A 21,322-nucleotide genomic window follows, 5' to 3' on the forward strand; every position below is an offset into this window, starting at 1 on the left:
AAGGACAGCAAGGGAGCCCCAGAACTGTCCACTGTGAAAGGGGAAAAGAAGGATGACTGTCTGGGATTCAGTGAGAGAGACCAAACCCAACAAGCTTCATCAGAAAACCGTCTGTGGGCACATGCATGTCTTAACTAAGGTTTCTATTGCTGCACCGAAATACCATGACCAGAAAGCAAGTTTGGGAGGAAAGGATTTGTTCAGCTTACATTTCTATACTGCTGTTCATCATTGAAGGAAGTCAGGACAGCAACTCAAGGAGGGCAGGATCCTGGAGGCAAGAGCTGATGCAGAGGCCATGGAAGGGAGCTGCTCACTGGCTTGCTTCCCATGGCTTACTCAGCCTACTTTCTTACAAAACTCAGGACCAGCAGCCCAGGGATGGCACCACCTACCATGGACTAGGTCCTCCCCCACTGATCACTAATTGAGAAAATTCCTTGTGCTAAATCTCATGGAAGCGTTTCCTCAACTGAGGCTCCTTCCTCTCTGATGACTCTAGCTTGTACCAAGTTGACACACAAAACCAGATGTATGTATGTACACATACATACATCTTAATAAACCTTATATATGCAACTAACAAAATCACATTCCTACTCTGTATAATGACAGCCTATTAACAATCCTTGCCTAGAAACTGTCAGAGTGTGTAGGAATAGAATGAGTTAAAGTTTTACTTCTGAAATGGTTAAATGTGCTGAGCTCTGCTAGCTTCTTAACACCCCTTATTCTTATCTTGGGAAGGTAAATGTATGGTGGCTTGAATGAGAATGGTCCCCCATAAGCACGTATATTTAAATCCTTGGTCTGCAGTTGGTGAAACTGGGAAGGATTAGGAGGTGTGGCCTTGTTGGAGGAGGTGTGTAACTGGGGAGGAGGGGGTGGGCTTTGAGATTTGAAAAGCCCATGCTAGACCTATTGTCTTTCTCTCTGTCTGCTGCCTACAGATCAGGATATAAAGCTCTCACCTACTGCTTCAGCACCATGCCTGTCTGCTTCCTGCCATAGTGATCATAGATTCACCCTCTAAAACTGTTAGCAAGCTCCAGCTAAACGCTTTAAGAATTGCCTTGGTCACGGTGTCTCTTCACAGCAATAGAATAGTAGATAAGACAAAACACTTGCAAGAAACTGCCTTAAGAAATGATTACTACATCTATCTGGTCAACCCACAGATCCTGTTTGCTAAGAAGGGATGTTTTAACTACTCCCTGCAATATTTGTTCCTGCAATTGTGTCTAAGTGGTGATGGAAATTTCCACCTTCAGATGGTCCCATGAACAGGAGTTTTGACACTGTTATCTAACAACCTATAAAAGCTGTAAGCAGCTTTGGATTGGTGCTGGATTTCTACAAAGTGTTAGTTTGGACCCAACCCTCCACGAACCAAGTTGAGTCCTACTCTGAGTGCCTGCTTGGTTCCTCACTGGCCAGTGTTCCTGGAACAGTCAACACTTTTGCTTCCATTTCGGCTCTTATAAAATTGGGAAATGAGGTTTTAAATAATACACTGTGGGAAGATGTGGTTGACTGAATCACTGTTCATCAGTATTCTCCACCTCTTCCCCACAGGATAATTTCCCACACATGTCCATTTGAAATCAGGCTTGTGTTCTGGGACAGTTAATCTTTACACCTAGAAGAATTTAGGGAGGAAAGCACCTACATTGGGTACCTTTTGGTTGCAATGATAAAACGCCATGACCAAGAGCAGCTTATAGACCAGAGCCTTTAATTTGGTCTGTGGTTCCAGAGGGGTGAGTCCACTGTGGTGGGCCCATGGTGGCAGGAGCAGGAAGCTGAGAGAATGAACAGAAGTGGGGAGATTCTAGCCTGTTGTTAGACAAAGAATAAATAATCCCCATGTTGCACAAAGGAACATACAAAGTGAAAGTGTAATTCATCTTGAAAAATGGTACATCGAAACCTAAAGCTAGCAACACACCCGGGCAGCATGGCTCCTGTCCTTTATCCCTGACATAGTGTAGGAGGCATGCTGGTCCTTGTGCCCACAGATAAGCACTAGGGGGACCAGGAGTGTTAAAAACACGGGATTGTCTCTTCAAAGGGAAAGATAGGTAACCTGTTTTCTGTGCAGAAGTCTGGGGATGTGGTTAATAGCCTGGTGACCCTTGTGCTGTCTATGTGGCCAGACCACACTGGACCCTCCCCCAGACCCTTACCTTGAGACTATTTTCTCAATCTACAGAACCTATCTTTATGGAAGATGTCACTTGTACTTTACAAAGAGTTTCAATGTAGTCATGTCTTAAGCTTTGTTGCGTACATGGGATTGAGTCAGTTATCACCAGGAAATTTTTTTCAAATTGTACTGTGCTTAAATATGCCTAGAACAAATGACTTGAAGTCAGACTCTCGAAGTTTGAGCCAACACCAGCTGCTGAGTCATGTTGAACAGAGAACTATGTTTTTGTGTCCCACAGATCATCACTGTGCTGGCCGTGGTGGTTACAGAGATTCCCCTCCCCTCACAACATGGGTGGTGACTGCCTCCCATCCCATTGGCAGGCGCTTGACTTCACAATCTGTTATGATTGGCTGATAGAAACACAGAGGAAGAGGAAGATTTGGGTTCAGTAAGTTTGTCCTTGCCAGACTAACTACCTTTGATTTAAAAATGATAATTTTCTCACTGTCCCCCAGCAAGGCTCCACCCCCTAAAGGTCTATAATCTCCCGGAGCAGTGCTACCAACTGGGGACGAGTGTTTCAATGTGTGGCATTTCTCAGTCAGCCACAGCAGTAAAGCACACCTCTTTAGTGAAAGACTTCTCTGGGTGTGTCTGTGAGGGCATTTCCAGAGACAATTAGATCATGAGAGCTGTGACCCAGTGAACTGTTAAATCTGTAGAGAAATGTAAATTTTGAATCATCTTTTGGCTGGTAGTGGAACTGTGGAAGGTGGAACTTGCTGTAGTGGGTGGGGCCTGGGGATGCCTTTAAGTGTGTCTTGGCCATGGTCCCTTCCTACCTCCTCTCTGGTTCCTGGCTGTGGTGAGGTAAGCAGCCTCCTCTGCCACTCACTTGTTGCCGTCATACTCCGCCCATGGCAACGGAGCCAGGAGACTGGAACTCTGAGCCAAAACGAACTTTTTCTCCTTTAAGTAATCTTCCTTCAATACTTCATCCTCCTGAGTTCCTCCCAGCAACCCCATCCCTGGGCAGAAGCTCGTGGGCGGCTAAAAAGGGAGAGAGGCAGATGCTGGCCTTTCTAGTCCAGATGTCAGAAACACAGGGGGATGACTTTCCAGCTTGTGTTCTTCGTAAGTGCCAAGTTCATACAAACCAAGAAAAGACTGATAACTACAGGAGACAGAAAGGAGACAAGCCAACCGACAGCAACAGGAAGTTTAGAACTGGACACAAAGCACATTATGGGACAACTGGAGCTTTATGAACGAGGGCTGTGGCTTAGATGGTTTGTTAAGGTATGGCTGCCAACTTGCCGATAATGACAGCTTGATTTTGTCATGGAGGAGATTGTCTCAGTTTGTGGGATAATTAGGAATGATAGGCATCAGGTTAGAGTTTACTCCCAAATAATTCCTGAGGGCTAGGGATGTGGCTTGGTTGGTATAGTGCTTGCCTAACATGTACAAAGACCAGTTCTGTCCTCCTTCTTGCAGAAGTCAGCTCTCCCGTTCCGCCTTCACTTTGGTTCTGGAGATCCACCTTAGGTCATTAGGTTGGTGCAGCAAAGACCTTTACCCACTGAGCCACCTCACCAGCCCAGTTTCCAGTAGCTTTGACTGCCTGTTTGAGCACTGGGATGTGTTTTGTCTTGCAGATAGCAGTTCTCTAAGCACTGAGCAAAAGGGCTCCTGGGACTCTGAGAACTTCCGGCTTGATCCTTCTGTGAAAGGCCAGTTGGAGACCGGGGAAGAGGAGGATGGACTTCGGAAATCGCTGGACAGATTCTATGAAGCCTTTGCCCATCCACTGCCAGGCTCTGGGGATCAGCTCTCTGCACCTGTGTGTCAGTGCCTGTCTCAGACAATCTCTGAACTCGAGGGCCAGGAGAGCCAAAAGTATGCTCTCCGCAGTTTCCAGATGGCCCGAGTTATCTTCAACCGGGATGGCTGCTCTGTCTTACAGCGGCATTCCAGGGAAACCCACTTCTACCCTCTGGAGCAAGAAGACAGCTCGGTGGAAGACGAAGAGCCCACCCCAGGACTGTCAAGAGAGGTCATTCATTTCCTCTTGAAGCAGACCATCATGAAAGACTCATAGCTGGTGCTTGTGTGAAAGTCGGCAAGGCTGGAGGGGCAATGCTGTAACTTGGCACTCAGAGTCCCTGAGGGGGTCTCCTGGCAGCTTCCTGTTTCCAGCTATTAGCTATAAGCTTTGCAGATAGAGGCTGACACCAGCAACCTGGTGATGGAGCCAGTAAACCTATAGATGTACCATCCTACCACTCACCTTGGCCAAGGCTGCTACTGAATCAACTAGGGTTGAGTCCCGGCCCAGCTTCCTTGCCTCAGTCTGTGTTCCAGAGTGCTCTCCTGAGGTCCAGGCTAGGGCTGGGACTTCAGCAGGCAATCACTTCCTCGCTTGGCTCATCCCTCCTCCCACTCACCTCCTGTGCCTCTGGGGTCTTTTCTTAATAAACCTTTATATCTGCACCAGTCTGCTCCTGGGAGAACAAGCCTCAGAGCACAGGCTTCTGGGAGATGAGTGTTTTGAGGATACACATTTATGTGCTGAATCAAGGGTAACAATTATGCAGAGTTGTAAATGGGGACAAGTGATTGGCCTGAAGCAATGTACAGACATAAAAACACTTCCATGTTATGTCTTAATCATACCTTGGCTCCTCTCCAAAACCAGAATTCCCTGTCTATATTGACAGTGGGGAAGGAACATTTGGACCATCCACAAAGCTAAAATTCACATACAAAGGGGCTTTTTCATCTCCACTAGATTGCAGGGTAGAAGATGAGGAGACAGCGCTGGACCATCCACTCAGGATGTGGGAGCACGGGTCTGACATGTAAGGGTGGCACTGTGTGACCTTGCTGATTTGTGCTTAAACGGAATAAGGAATGCTTTACCAGGCAGCTTTTCCTTCTCCGTGTTACTTCTGCACTCCGTCCACCGCCAGCACCCTCTGTCATCCTCTGAAGTGTTACCTCATTCCTGCCCTGTTCTTACCTCCAGCACCCCGAGCTGCAGTGCACATGCTTGCCCAGAGCAGGGCTCTGCTGTCACCTGTGCCTGTCCTCCAGGCAGGTGCACAGCCTGACGGGGAGCTCTGTAAATAGCTAGTTCGGGCTTGCACTGGCAGATGCTCCACTCTGCGGGTTGCGTCCTGAGCCCCAGTTTGAGAATGACGTCAGCTGGCACCAGGAACTCTGAAACAGTAATTGGAAGCCTCACAGAGTTCTTCAAGCAAATTACATCAGTAGAAAGGCTTATTTCCCTCATTTGGAGGAATAGCAAAAGCTGGCAACACTGTGCAGTTAGATTCTTTGAGAAACTCGAGGTGAAGTTTAATTGGAATGAGACTCCAAAGCTTTTTAGAAAGTGGATTATGCAAATGGGGCAGCCAACAAGTACACACTAAAAGTCAGTACATTGGAGAGTCTCTTGGGGACTCTTGAACGGAAGGAAACCTAAAAAGAAGTACTGGTGTGAGCATGCTTCCGGTTTAGGGGTGGTCTGAGGTGAGAGACTTCTACATAGAAATGTCAAGGCACATGTGGAGGGGGTTCCACACGGTAGGAAATCACGTGAATAGGACCTTGGTAGGTCCTCACAAATGGGGCTCAGCTTTCCCTCTCACGGGCATCATCTAATGCTCCCTCCTGTTCAACAGTCCTTCCAATAATCATGAAACTGGTGCAATTTCAAACCCAAACCTGCAGGTTAGATGTGAAGGCTGATTTTATTGTTTTAACATGAAACATACCAGTCGCCACCCTTGAAGAAGGGTGAAAATTATCCAGCTGCAGGGATACTCACAATTCGTCTCCATGGCTGTCAACGGAGGGAATCTGGGTTATTCTATGCTTGTTTTTAAAGGACAGCAAAAAAGCTATTTGAATCTTTGTGTTGGGAAGTAGTGGCTTCTATTTGGAAGGGAGATTTTAATATCAGAGAATTTCTGAGCTTCACTGAGATCAGTACTGGAGGTGTTTGGTGAGAGGAAGCCCCTGACAGTGGAGAATGTGGGAGAGTAAAAGCCAGGGTTGCCCTGGGGCAGCACCGAGTATGGTGTGTGTTCGCTTAGATCTGAGTAAGTGTTTGTGACAGGCCAGTACAAGACATTTGATTCCCTGTGGTCTTGCACCTTAATTTGATTTCTGTGAGGATAGAGAGGCATTTTCCATTATCTCTGGGAACCTTTAATAAAGACTAAGGTAAGAATACTGCAGCCCAGGCCTTTGGCAGTATTCCTCATTTCAGCACTGAGGGTAAGTTCATGACATCTTATCATCCCATGAACATTGTGAGGGGACTTACGATATCATCTGTGATGTTTTCCAGAACCACAGAGCTTTGTGAGGGTCACTTTGTTCCAGAAACATCAAATCCTGAAGATGAGAACTGCTAGCTGAATCTGAGGTTCATGGCCTGTGCTCGGGTTATTGGCCTGTGTCTCCAGATGACTCATGCTCAGGATTGAAACCTGGGAACCCACAGTTGCTCAGCCTGCATCCTCTACTGAGTTATACCCAAGCCTCAATGATTTCTTTTAGGGAACATGTGACTGATTATATTATCAGTAAAACAGTACAAAAACAGCAATTCTTTTTAAACTTGTAATTTTTTTTTAATGTTGTATTGGATCACAGTTACACACAAAAGTGCATACATCCTATATGTGAATTCTCAGTAATTCTCACAGGCTGAACCCACCTGTACAACCAGAATCTTCCTTGAGATATAAGATTCGTCAGCCCAGGGGTGCCTGCTAAGGGAAGGATTCCATCTATAGAGCTGCTGAGAGCAGTTGGTACTGACCAGTTTTCTCAGGGTGCTGGTAGCACACAATCTGAATAAACACATAGACGATGTTTCTTTTGTTGCTAACCTATTCTGTTCAATATGCTAGGAAAATACAAATACTACATGCAATTCATGGTTTTACATAACTTTGGGTTAGTTTAATATAAGTACTTAAAATGTAAAAGGCTGATTTAATAAAAATTAATCATAGAATAGGTGATACCAGATGCATCAAAAGTTAAAAATATGGTGTACCCCCAAATCACTGAAGTCCAAAATACAGTAGAATAGACTATTCTAAGAGAGGGGTTGTGGGCAGCTACAGGGTGGAGTAGAAGAGTGCAGAATACATCCATGTTTCAAGCTACCTGTGCCTCTCTATGCCACAGTGAAAGTTGTTTTAAAAAGAAAAGCATGCATGAATGGCCAGGCAATTTAAAAGACAAGCCTTATCAAAAAGGAAAACATTTTCTGTCTAGTAATTGAAGCAGTACCAATGAAACAATAGACACATCAAAGAAAAGGGTTGAGTCCATAACTAGGTATAAGCAGTGTGGTGGTTTGGAAGAAAATGGCCCCCATAGGGAGTGGCACTATTAGGAGGTGTGGCTTTGTTGGAGTTCGTGTGGTCTTGTTAGAGGAAGTATGTCACTGTGGAGGCTGACTTTGAGGTCTCCTATATGCTCAAGCCACACCCAGTGAGACAGTCCACTTTCTGTTGCCTTCTGATCAAGATGTAGCCAGCACCATGTCTGCCTATAAGCCGCCATGCTCCCTGCCATGATGATAACGGACTGTAACTGAACTGTAAGCTGCCACCTCAATTAAATATTTTCTTTATTAGAGTTGTCGTGGTCATGGTGTCTCTTCACAGCAGTAGAAACCCTAACTAAGATAAGCAGATATGCAGATTAAATACATGATGAAGGTGGCATTTCAAATTAGGCATGGCTGGGGATGTAGCTTTGTGTAGACCACTTACATAACATGCATATGGTCCTAGGTTCATCGTTGTTGGTTTTTTAGATTTTTTGTGGGGCCCACAATCCAGCTCCCAAATAAATCACACATGGAGGCTTATTAATTATAAATGCCCAGCCTTAGCTTGGCTTGTTTCTTGCCAGCTTTCCTTAACTTACCATCTGCCTTTTGTCTTTGGGCTTTTCCCATTCTTACTTCTGTAAATCTTACTCTTACTCCGTGGCTTGCTGTGTAGCTGGGTGGCTGGCCCCGATGTCCTCCTCCATCTCTGGCTACTTCTCCTCTCAGATTTCTCCTTCTATATGTTCTCTCTGCCTGCCAGCCCCACCTATCCTTTCTCCTGCCATGCTATTGGCCATTCAGTTCTTCATTAAACCATCAGGTGTCTTAGACAGGCACAGTAACACGGCTTCACAGAGTTAAACAAATGCAACATAAACAAAAGTAACACACCTTAAAATAATATTCTATAACAGTTCATCACCAACACAGGAAGAAGAAAAGAAAATGTAAGACAAAGACAGCTGTCAGCAGTGGTTTTGGAATGATGGACTCCCTACTTTGGGAGAAGGAGAGTCAAAATAAAAAGATGAGTTCCCCATCTTACTTCTTATATCAAAATGTATTCTAGATGGGTTCAGGGTAAAAAATCTAAATCATAAAAGTGTGAGATATATATATATATATATATATATATATATATATATATATATATATATATATATATATATGTAAGCCGAGAGAGAGAGAGAGAGAAGAGCATACATACACATATGGGGAGAGAGGGATGTCTTGGAATGGGGAAATCTTTCTAAGAATTGCTTTTAAAAAAGAAAACCCTAAAAAGCTCAAAGAAATTTTGATGAAATTGTCTAAAAAAACATACATCTTCTGGCCAGGCAAGAATGGCTCAACAGGTTGTAGAGGGTAGCTGTTCTAGCTATGACCTTGAAGCACCACCCTTAGTGAGGCAGCAGGTAACTGTTACATCTGCCTATGACCTTGAAGTACATGCCCCCGGGGCATGGCTGCTTGGAGGGGGAGGGACCCTTAAGACCTAGGATGCAGATATGCAGAGCTCTCTTTGCTCCCTTGTGGTTTGGATGTTGGGACTGACCAGGCAGATCTTGGACCAGGAAGAAGATCAGTGTGGGACATAGCTCGGCTTTCCCGGACCCTATGGTAAATGCTGTGCTATAGTGAGTTGCCCCCTAATAAATTCCTTTGCTCATTAAATAGACTCTGTGGATTTCTCGCTCTAACAGGTACTTGCTGCATTTTGAACTGGGAGGTGATGAAATGGGAATAAAGTGTCAAGCAATCCAATTCTAAGCTAATTTTGTTATGAAGACAGCAAAATCATGAGGTTATAGTCACACACATAAAAACTGAGGGGGTAGTGGAAGAGGAGACAGAAAGAGTGTAAGAGCCAGAGGGGATGAGGGACACCAAGAAAACAAGGCCTTCAAGATCAACATGAACATGCACACATGAACTCAGAGACCAAGGCGGCATGCACAGGGCCTTCAGGGATCTGCCCCCGGAGGGGTCCTAGAGCTGAAAGGAGAAGTGAACACATGCCCCATCCCTAACCCGGAAGTAATCTCCAATTGGTAACCACTTACAACGGAAAATTGAATTTCTTCCAAGGGAGTCTCACTGGGGAAACAAACTAAAGTGTAGGCTGCATGCGCAGCAGTAGATGCCAGCAGAAAAAGAACTCAACAGCACTGTGAGATAACTTGTCTCATAATGGGTCAGGGCTCTTTTTTTTTTAATTTTGTCTTACTGTTTTTATTTTATTTTAGTTATATATTAATTCTCCCCCCCCTTCTTTTTAACCTTATAGGTCCTTTGCATTATGTTTTATGTCTTCCAGTTTATTTTCTTTATGAGATTCTTGTGCATGGAAATGAGTGGGTCTCTTTTTCTTGAGCCTTCTCCTGGGCTCTTTTCCTTCTGTTTGTTTTGTCCAATTCTGATGTGTTAATTTTTGTTTATCTTATTATTTCAGTAAAAGGAAAAAGTTAAGGGACAGATACTCTAATATGAAAGTGTACATCACCTTTGTAATTAAATAAACACACGAGAAACAGAGGCAGTCAGTGGTGGCCTCTGCCACATGCCACCCCCATGGCCAGCATGGTTTAAGATAGTATGGTTGAGTTCTCACTGTGTCTGCTTCAAGAAGCATGGAGAACTAACAGTTTTTAAGATGGTCTCAGGTCCATGCTTAACTCCCTGGTCTGGGATGCTGCCCTTTGTTCCTAATGGCCTTCCTAAATGCAACTACTTCCCCTTTAAGAGTCCTTCCCTAAGGCAGACCTTTCCAGACCATTCATTCCTTCTATACTTCTCTTCACCTCCCTGAACCATTGGGAGGGGTTCCTTTCTGTACTACCACTGCATTGTGGACTTAATCACACCACAGACACATAAGGCAACATGGTTTGAAGGTCACTACACCTCACCTTCACCATGCCTAGCCCACTCTATCCATAAAACACAGTGCTCACCCATTTCTACTTACCAAACGAGATGTAGAAACATGTCCTCGTGCTTTAGAGGTGTCTGGAAAGGGTTTATGTATAAAATGTCAGAACGCAATAACCTCAAAATACTTTAGTAGAAGTGAAATGAAGCAGGTCACATCAACCTCATTAGCATGTTGGAGGGTTGTGTAGACCCCAATAAACATTGAGGCTTCTCTTCTGCCACATCTGGACTCCGCACACCTGTTTATTGCTTTCCTTTTCCTTCCCCACCCCCCACAGTTATTTATAGCATCCAACTCTCAGACCCTGCTTTCTCCCATGTGGAAAACATCTTCCCTATGCATGGGAGAACTCATCCTTGTCAGTAAGGTCTCATTGGTATAAACCATTCTCTTGGAAGGTACGCTTGTGGCCCAGGGAAGGTCCACCCGAGTGTGTGAAACACGTTGGCCTCATTCTCTCAGTGCTTTAGCCTCAAGTCCCTGGGAGCTGTGCACCAGTGATAGTGCTTTTGCCAAGAACTCTCAAATCATTCCAAGCAAATCTTTGCACATGTCATCTCTGTGGGTGGTGCATTCGCAGAAGACACAGACTTAGCATCCCTGGCCACTCCCTGCTTTCCTTCAGCCCCGGAGCCTACTGTCAGATGCCTGGAACTCCCTGGGCTAGCTCATGAGACTGTAATTCGTGCATGTTAAACCAGGGGAGTCTTCCAGTTGCCTTCACAAGTCCTCCCAGGAGATCTCCAGTGCCCACTGCAAGGTGCTATGGGAGCTGTGAGGGAACATTTTAGTGAAAAGTGTGCTATTATCCCTGGTAGCAAGGATGCGATAGTGCCTGCCTTGGCCTCTGCCTCCCATCCAACATCCCCAGCTTGCTGGGTTTCCTGCTTCATTTTCTACTGTGCAGTTACAGGTCTGTTTCTTAAAACAAAGAAACAAACAAATAAACAAACACCTGTGCATGCAGCCCATCCACTAAAATAAATGACCCCCACCAAGCCCCTCATTTAATCATAGTTTCCTCTGTCTACCTCCTCCTCTTCCCTCAGCTTCCACTGTCTAAACCCAGGAAGGAGGTATGACCTAATATAGCATTGGAATATGGAGACAAGAAGGCCTAGGTTTGAGATTTGGTCCTCTCACTGTGCAAGTCACTCAGCATCCAGGGGTCTAAGTTTTCAAACTAGTGGGCCATTGCTTTGTCTCAGGCTTCATGAGGCATCTACAGATCAATGAATGTTCAGTGTATATGCTTACAAATAGTGCCCCAAACTCTTTATAAGCTACACGGTGCAGTGGAAGTGTGAGGGACCCCTTTGTTTCACAATGAACACTTCCATAGTCTTTTCAACCCAAGCTCCACAGCCTCAGCCATGACCATGACCAGCAGCCATCTCCCTTGATAACTGGACTTTTTTCATCCTCAAAGCCCAGCACGACTTTCTAAACAGCCTCCATCATGGAGTCAAGCTGGGAACCAACAGAAGACATCAGATTATCTTCAAACATTGGAAATTTGACAGCCCACTCCTAAAGAAACAAGATACTGGTAACCCACAAACCAAGGACAAATTCTCAAAGGGAAGAAAGAGGACAGAAGAAAATGAAAATTAACAGTAGGGTGCAATTACTACAGTGCTGAGTGGGGAGTTCACAGAAGTAAGTACTTACATTAGAAATGAAGAAAGCAAATCCAGAATCTTGAGTTTGTGCCTCCAGAAAAGCAAAATACATCTAAAGGAAGCAGAGAATCGGAGCTACAAATAAGGACAGGAACCAGTAAAAACATGAACATCAACAAGGGGTGTGAGTGTGAGTGTGTGTGTGTGTGTGTGTGTGTGTATGCACATGATTTTTTTATTTTTTTTATTTATTTATTTTTTTGGTCAACTTGACACAAACCTCCCCATATATAGGAGAGGGGATCTCAATTGAGGAATTGCCTCCATCAGATCGGCCTGTGCACGTGTCTGTGGGGCATTTTCTCGATTGTTGATTGATGTGGGAGGACCCAGCCCACTGTGGACAATGCCGTCTGTGGGCAGGTGGGCTTAGGCTGTATAAGAAAGCAAGCCAGGGAAGCAGCATTCCTCCACGGTTCCTTCTTCAGTTCCTGCCTCCAGGTGTCTCCTTGGCTTCTCTTGTTGATGGACCTGTAAGTTAAGGAAATCCTTTCCTGGCCCAGGCTGCCTTTGGTTAGGGTTTTTATCCCAGCAACAGAAACTAGACTAGGAAACAATAGACAATGAAACTGAAAGTTGATTCTTCAAAATTATAAATAAAATTGAGTAAACCTTTCAAATCACCAACATCATCACCATGTGCTAGTTGAACTGTCGTACGATAAAAGGGTGGGCACAAGGCAAATGGAGAAATCTGACCCATGTCATCTACTAACAGCAATAGCCTAGTTGTGATATTATACTATAGTTTTGCATGATGAAGCCAGAGAGGGAAATGGAGTATAGAATATGCAGGATATCTGTTATTTCTCACAGCTACAGATAACATACACTTATAACAAAATTTAAAACCCAGTTTAAAGAACTAAGCCTGGCGGTGGTGGCACACACCTTTAATCCCAGCACTTGGGAGGCAGAGACAGGTGGATCTCTGTGAGTTCAAGGCCAGCCTGGGCTACAGAGTGAGATCCAGGACAGGCACCAAAACTACACAGAGATACCCTGTCTTGAAAAACAAAACAAAACAAACAAACAAACAAAAACCAAACAAACAAAAAAAGAACTGAAGAAGGCCTGAGAGATGGCTCAGTAGGTAAGCACTGGCCGTGCACGTCTGGCTGGCTGAGTTCAAGCCCTGGAGCCCACATAAAGGTGAAAGGAGAGAAGCCACTTCCCAAAGTTGTTCTCTGATCTCCACACACAGGACATGGCGGGTGTGCACACACACATAAAGTAATAATAATAATAAATAAATGCAATCTAACAATGAAGAGCCAGGCATTAGGTAGTGCTCACCAGCAACCCCAGCACTCAGGAGTCTGAAGCAGGAAGGTGGAGAGTTCAAAACCAACCTGGGCTACATAGACCCTGTCTCAAAAAATATTTTTTAAGGGTCATGAAGTTATGTCAGGATTGGCTAAGCAGCTATTTGGTGGCTGCTCTTGTAGTTTTGTCCACCTGGCAGATCCACTAGTGCTGGACACTCTGAGATGACCTTACATGCATGTCTATATCTGTTGGGTCCAGCTGCTGACCAAACCATCTGGATCTCACTCTGTAGACCAGGCTGGCCTCGAACTCACAGAGATCCCTCTGGCTCTACCTCCCGAGTGCTGAGATTAAAGGCATGTGCCACCACCGCCCGGCCACACAAAGCATTCTTTATGCCTCTCCTTGCATCATAATTACCAATGCCTCATAGGCTGACATAAGGTACATGGTCAAGTTCAGAGGCATTGTGAGAAAGGACTATGCAAGAACATGAATACAGAGACATGACTCATCAAATGCCATTTTTGAAAGAATCTTCCATAAAGGATAGGAAGGATTTTTTTTTAAATCTAAAACAACAAAAACAAACAAAGAAAACAGAACAGAAACCCCACAGACTCTTGCATTTGCCTTCTCTTTCCAATGACCAGCACCTATTTCAAATTTTCATCTCCTTAAGCCCCCTTTCAGTTCTCCTGCCATGGCTCTCTCATCCTCCCTCCTTCTCTGTCCAACCTATACAGGATCCTTCCAAATATTCCCTGACAGAGGCCTCCCAAGCTCCTGAACGTCAACAAGGGGAAGGCCATGCCGGATCCAACCCAGTTATTCTCTATTTTCTCTGCCTTTTGGACCTGAACCCCCAAAGCCATTCTCTTCCTCCCTCATCACCAAGGCTCTACCTAACTGCTTAGCTACAATAATCCTACAAGGCAGGGCATCTTTCAGTTCTTAGCTCATGCACATTTCTTCCCTTCCCTACCCTGCTAACACCAGGCAGGGACCGGAGACAGCAAAAGTTAATCAGAACATGAATTTTATATTCATGTCTCCTGTTCAGCCTCATGGGGGAAGCATTCCAACAACTTCTTTCTATTCTTAGCTGAGACCACAGACACTCAAAGCTAAGAGCAAGCAGCTAGAGCAGGAGCTAGGTTTGTGCCCTTTGAATGCCAACATGGCAGCAGGAATGGTCCAACTGCGGGCATGAGGTAGCAACATGCCATTATCAAACAGGATGTCCTGTGACCCCTCCGGCTCTCGTTTCTGCCTTTGCCAAGTGAGGACATTAGCACAGCTCCAAATCCACTGATGAATTTCCAGAGTGGGTGGATCTGGGAGACTGCTTTTTTAGATTGATTGAACGGCATGGAGTAAGTGCATGGAAAATTAAACTGCTCTTCATAACAATTCATTTCCTGAGTTTAGTCCATTAGCCCACGTTTATTAAATATCATTTACTCTGCAGCCCTGGGTTGAGCGCAATGGAAACAGAAGCAGCATCTCGCAGGATCTGTGGCCTAAAGCAGTTGGTTGTATAATCTAAGAGTTATATAATACGCACTTACCAAGCTTATTCTCCAGCAAATTGCTGCTTGTTTACCAAAAACTTCTTTTGTAAAACCAAAAGGCTTGACTTGAATCATTAAATATAATCCCTATGTCAGCTGTGGGCTCTACGGAGCACTTCTATGCTATTTTACTTGAAATATTCATGTGTCTGTATACATATATATATATATATATATATATATATATATATATGCGTGTGTGTGCATATACTCTGTTTAGATGTAAACATATGAATTTAAAACATATACATTTGAAATGTAATGTTTAAAATATATTTATTGACAAGTTGAGGGTTTGTTTCTTTTTGTTTTGTTTTGTTTGTTTGTTTTGTGTTTTGATACAAAGTCACTCCATGTAGCCTCAGTGGCCCTGGAACTCCTTATGAAACCCAGGCTAGCCCCTAGTTTGGGATAACAGGCCTGCACTACTACACCTGGTTCTTGTGGGGCTGGAGGCAGGTTATCTACCAAGATATAATGCAGCCCTTCACCAGTGCGCTTTGTAACAAATCCGAGGCATTGTTCTCTTGCAAAGTAAGTTTAGCAGATATATCCCATGGATAAAGCTTTTGGGGGTGGAAGATAGGGTCTCATATAGCCCAGGCTAGCCTCAAACTTGGTATGTAGATGAAGATATCCTTGAACTTCTGACCACCCTGCCTTGAGTGCTCTGATTACATGTGTGTACCACCTCACCCAGTTTCCTTCTCTTTTTCAACCACAATACCACTAATATTCCCAAGGAAATAGTCAGTTCCTTGACATCAGCTAGTCATTTGCCCATATTCGATTTTCCCCAATTGAGTATTACTTCAGAGGTAGTCTTCCTTTCTTTTCAAAACTGTACTGAGGGATGGAGAGACGGCTCGGTGGTTCAGAGCTCTTGCTGCTGTTGCAAAGGACCTGGGTTCAGTTCCCAGCACCCATAGCTGATGATTCACAACCACCTATAACTCCAGCTCTCAGGGATCTCCACCCCTCTGGTCTCCACAGACACAGAGAAACATACATAAATACATAACAAAATAAATCTTTGGATTTTTATATTTAAAAAATCTATTTTGAAACCACTTTCCAAATAAATGGCTTACCATCAACCCAAAAAGATTTCCTGATCCATAATTTTTCTAACCTTATTTTCCCTGCATTTTACTACAGTGTGACTTTTTCCCTCCCTTATGAGAAGACCAGAAAACAAGTGACTTCCTGTCTACAAAGTCCCACACCCCATTTATGTTAATGAGTTTACAGGTGTTTCCTAGTGAGATCTGAGCTTGCTTTACCCAGCAGGCCTGCATAAGGGGATGGACTGACCACGTGAATGGTTCAGGTGTTTGGAAGGATCTGCACTCGGATGTGCAGTGTGCTTTGATCTAGCAAGGGGAGGCCTTCTGCTCCACCCCTGGGCATTCCTATGAAAAGCCCTTTTGAAGAGCCAGAAGGGGCCGGTGGACTTTGATCCAGGTCCTCCCGAAGCTATCTTTCTATCTACTCATTCCTTATGCCTTTCTCCTCATAGGAGCCCAGTAAAAGGAGGAGGCTAATCCCCAACAAATGAGCTACGGAACATAGACTGCCACGTGTGTAAGAGTGCTGGGCCCTCTCAAGCTGTCATCATCGCCATGGTGCAGTCACCTGTGAACATTTTATGAACCAAGATCTTTCTTGGCCTTGACACCAAAGCAATGTTCTCCAGGTATATTCACATCTTTCACCCTATGCACACACGTAATGACTAAGGTTTGCTCTGGACCAAATCTCACCGGTTTTTACACAAGGATGTTTCTTTCCTATCCCATTCTTCCCATCACCATTGACTACGTTAGCTGTGAATCTCAACTGGCCAGCACAGCATGTGCAATCAGAGAACTTTAGGACAGGAACATAAACTAAGCAGAAGAGACCCCAAAAGGAGAGGGAGCAAAGGACCCCACCACTACCTACATTCTCCCTGCACAAGAGCCCAGATGAGGCTGGAGTATGGGCTATGGATCCCCTGTCAGGAGAGGTTCTGGGTTTTGTGGGGAGAAACTAACGCTGGCTGACTTTAATAGAAGGACCACGAGTTGCTAAAGGAATCAGCCAGAAGGGTGGATGCCAGGTTTCTAAAGACAGGTAAGATACGTGGATGCTTGGACAGCAGGGACACAGCCAAAGGCACACATCAGAGACACTCCCGATAGGATGTCCCTGGCTCTTGCCCTCCTCTGTGGAGTAGTAAACTAAATGAAAAGTCCTGCCACTTGAATTAGGCAAACAGAGCTTACAGTCGCTACCCATTAAGGTATCCTTAATAAGGATGATATTCCTTATCATCCTCTTTCCTGATGCATTCTGTCCCCAGACAAGCAGCAAGATTTTGAGTGCCAAGTTTGCAAAGGCTGTAACCTCATTGAAGAGGGAACCATTTCTTTGTGTGTATTGGTGTCACCCTTACTGTCACCTGGTCCAATTCTAAAGGAAACCCAAGCACAATGTATCTACTTGACTTTGCTCAAACCTCAATGTGAGCATTAAAATCTCTTCTCCCGGCTTCTGTTGGTGCTCAGAGTTGCTCATGAAAGTATGGCGGGCCCAGATAGCATCAGGGCAGACTTGGAACTTAGATGTGTTGAGGCAAGGATTCTGCCTCTACACTTCAGTATATTTCTGATGGCTCTCAGATTCCATCATGGAAGATAGGGGTGTGTGGTTCAGTAATATGAGGCCGCAGCCAACACTGTGAGTGCAGTTTTGGAAGGCTCAGAGCTTTGCTGTTACTGGGAAAGGTGCCCTTGAATTTCTGGGGTTGGGGTCAGTGTTTGGCAGATACGGTCTCCTTTGCTTTCTGACTGCCTCAGTGGATTGCGAGGTGTAAAACAATGAGCTGGAAAGACCTTCAGCGCCCGTGAGTCCAGTTTATGTTCCTCTCAGAAACAGACCCCAGGGAGCAAACTCAAATGAAAGTAGTTTTTCTTCACACAGAGATGAGGCACTGAAATGGGGACTGGAAGCCAAGATGTTACCAAGCAAGTGGGAGCTAGAAATGAATCCTCTTGTGAGAGTCTGGCAGCCAGGGCAGAAAGTAAGAACATGCAGTGTGGGGAGGAGTGGGGTGGTGTGTGGTTTGTTTGTTTTTTTTACTCTATGGGGGCCTGCCACAGAGCTCCCAAATAGATACACAGAGACTTATTCTTAATAATGAATGCCTAGACATAGCTTGGCTTGTTTCTAGCAAGCTTTTTAAACTTAAATTATCCCATTTCTCTTTAACTATGTTTTGCCTCTGGGCTTTTTACCTTTCTTTCTTTCTTTCTTTCTTTCTTTTTTTTTTTTGAGACAGGGTTTCTCTGTGTAGTTTTGGAGCCTGTCCTGGATCTTGCTCTGTAGACCATGCTGGCCTCGACCTCACAGAGATCTGCCTGGCTCTGCCTCCCGAGTGCTGGGATTAAAGGCGTGCGCCACCACCGCCGGGATCCTTTCTTTATTCTATACATCTTTCCTTCTTACTCCATGGCTGGCTGTGTGGCTGTGTGGCTGTGTGGCTGTGTGGCTGTGTGGCTGTGTGGCTGACCCCTAGTATCCTTCTCTCCTCCTTTTCTCACTCCTCCTTGATCTTTCCTTAAGCCTAGATTTCTCCTCCTATTTATTCTTTCTGCCTGCCAGCCCTGCCTATCCTTTCTCCTGCCTTGCTATTGGCTGTTCAGCTCTTTATTAAACCAATCAGGTGTTTTAGACAGGCAAAGTAACACAGCTTTACAGAGTTAAACAAACGCAATATAAAAGTGCTGGGGGATGTCTTTCTGTACGCTGTGAAAATATATGTTGTTCCCATTGGTTAATAAATAAGCTGCTTTGGCCTATGGCAAGGCAGCTTAGAGGCAGGGAGGAAATCCAAGGAGAGAGACAGGAAAGAGAAAGGAGGAGTCTGGAGAGAGACACCAGCCTACCCACCAAGGAACAACATGCCAGCCGGCTAGAAAGCCACAGAACACGTGGCAAAACATAGATTAATAGAAATGGGTTAAGTCATAAGAGCTAGCTAGCAAGAAGTCTGCCAGAAGGGAACTCTGCAGAAGTGGGGCAGGAAGAATTGTAGGAGCCAAAGGGGTGGAGGACACCAGGAGAACACGGCCCACAGAATCAGCTAAGCAGGGTTCAGAGGGGCTCACAGAGACTGAAACGGCAACCATGGAGCCTGTATGGGTCTGCACCAGGCCCGCTACGTACATGCTTGTTCTTCAGCTTGGGACGGGAGTGGGGGTGTTTCTGACTCTTTTCCCTGCTTGTGGGACCTATTTCCTCCTACTGGGTTGCATCATCCAGCCTTGATATGAGAGTATTATGCCTAGTCTTATTGCATCTTGTTATGCTGAGTTCAGATGATATCACTGGGAAACCTGCTCTTTTTTTCTGGAGGGAAACAGAAGCAGTGGATCTGGGAGAGATCTGGGTGGGGCTGGGAGGAGGGGAAGGAGGCTGCGGTTGGGATGTATTATATGATAGAAGAATAAATATAATAATAATAAGAAGAAAGAAAGAAAGAAAGAAAGAAAGAAAGAAAGAAAGAAAGAAAGAAAGAAAGAAAGAAAATGTCTTACAGATGGATCTTATACAGGCATTTTCTCAATTGAAGTTCCCTCCTTTCAGATGACTCTAGCATGTTTCAGGTTGACATAAAACTAGCCAGGACAACCCACATACATCTATTTATAATAACTTGGAGTTTTAAATCATCACAGTTTTTCTGAAGCTAACCTATGCTTTGAGTGGAAACTGTAGTAGGGACTGAGGAGTTGACTCAGTGGGTGAATGGTTACTGTAAAGCAGGGGGGCTTGAGTTCAGCTCCCCAGTGTGCGTCCGCATAAAAGCCAAGTGTAGTAGCATAGGTCTGTAATCTCAGGGCTAGGCAGTGGAGAGAGGCAGATCTCAGGATAGACGTGAGAGCGTAAGCGCAAGGTGCTCATCTTACACATCCTCTTTGCTGGACAGCCTCTCAGGACTGAGTGCATCTGGTGCAGACACAATGGTCTCACCGTTTTTCCCAGTGGAGGAAAGGATCTTGCTCTAGCCCAAAGTAGCCTGGATTAAAGGCATGCAGTGGTTGTATGGGAAGCTGCAGGAACCACAGCTTCACCCAGAATCCTTGGGCCTCCCAGAAGTTAACAAAACCAACAAACTTCCAAAGCTGGCATTTCCTGCGTGGCACAGCAGCCAAGGGTTGCCGTCTTCCCCTGAGCATCCTTCCTTGTCAGCTGACTTGTCAGCCAAAACAGAAGGAGAGTGATGCCTGTGGGTGAAACTGAGAACAAGGGACCAGAAAGGGCCAGATCCAGAGGCTTCTGCAGGGGTGTCTGCTGTGTGTTGTAACTCTGCTTCCTTTTAGATCCCTGGGGCCTCTTGGAGACCACCATGTTTACTCCCAGACAAGGCTGCCTCTAGGTACAGTTTCAAAATAGATTAACCCTTTTTGTCCTTACTGTGGTTTTTTTTTTTTTTTTTCAAAATTCTCAATCAATATTCATCTTTAGGGCTTAGAAGAAGTCAGAAAATCTTTATTTCCTCTTTTGGTTTTTCTTTAATTTCTTTTTTTCTTTTTCTTTTTCTTTTTTTTTTTTTAAGATAGGTTCTCTTTTCGTAGCCCTGACCTGAAACTCACTACATAAACCAGGCTACCCTCAAACTCAGAGTTCTGACTGCCTCTGTCTCCCGAGTGCTGGGATTAAAGTTGTGCACTACCATGCCCAGCTCAGAAATTCTTTTTCATTGCTATATGTTTTTTTTTAATTTTTAAAAAATATAAATAAGCAACATTCTGTTTGGTAGTATTTGTGAAGAACTATGGTCTATGGCAAACATCCAAACATCACAAATGTCACCAAAAGTTACTGAGGAATTTTAAATAATCCAACATTTACTCTAACCCAGGAACTTGACAGCAATACATAAAAATCACTTTTAAAATAATCCATTTATGGGAGTTTTTTGCTTCCAAAGCTGGCATTTCTTAGGACCCACTCTTAGGGTCTACTATATTATACTATATAAAAAATAAAGTTACTAATATTTACTTTATTTGGAAGAATGACTCCCAGTTAGCAGCAGGGCCAATAAAATGCACTTATAATATGGTGATGAGACAGAAGAGTGGAGCAGAGTGTGAAGTCTGGAAGGCTTTGTGCAAAACCTCACAAAATTAGCATGTGATCAAAACAAGGCAGCAGGGCAGTGACCACACAGCCTGATGACCTGAGTCTGATCCTTGGAACCCACAGTGAAAGGGGAGAACCAACTCCTGAAAGTTATCCTCTGACCTCCACGAGTGCCCCACAGGTCACCGAACACACACCACCACCACCACCAACAAC

At 44.7% G+C, this 21,322-nt stretch overlaps 1 protein-coding gene across 2 annotated transcripts in view; it reads left to right on the forward strand.

Moving 5' to 3' along the window:
• Positions 1-9,188, forward strand: part of Shld1 (shieldin complex subunit 1) — an 81,276-nt gene extending 72,088 nt beyond the window's left edge. For both annotated transcript variants that reach the window (XM_052724579.1, XM_052724580.1), the window contains exon 3: positions 3,811-9,188. In XM_052724579.1, the coding sequence (XP_052580539.1) occupies positions 3,811-4,253 (443 nt within the window). In that variant the 3' untranslated portion in view covers positions 4,254-9,188. The remainder of the gene's footprint in view (positions 1-3,810) is intronic.
• The last annotated feature ends 12,134 nt before the right edge of the window (positions 9,189-21,322 follow it).

The sequence above is a fragment of the Peromyscus californicus genome, unplaced genomic scaffold (assembly GCF_007827085.1).
Source record: "Peromyscus californicus insignis strain IS unplaced genomic scaffold, ASM782708v3 Scaffold_7__1_contigs__length_154581171, whole genome shotgun sequence".
NCBI classification, from domain to species: Eukaryota; Metazoa; Chordata; class Mammalia; order Rodentia; family Cricetidae; genus Peromyscus; species Peromyscus californicus.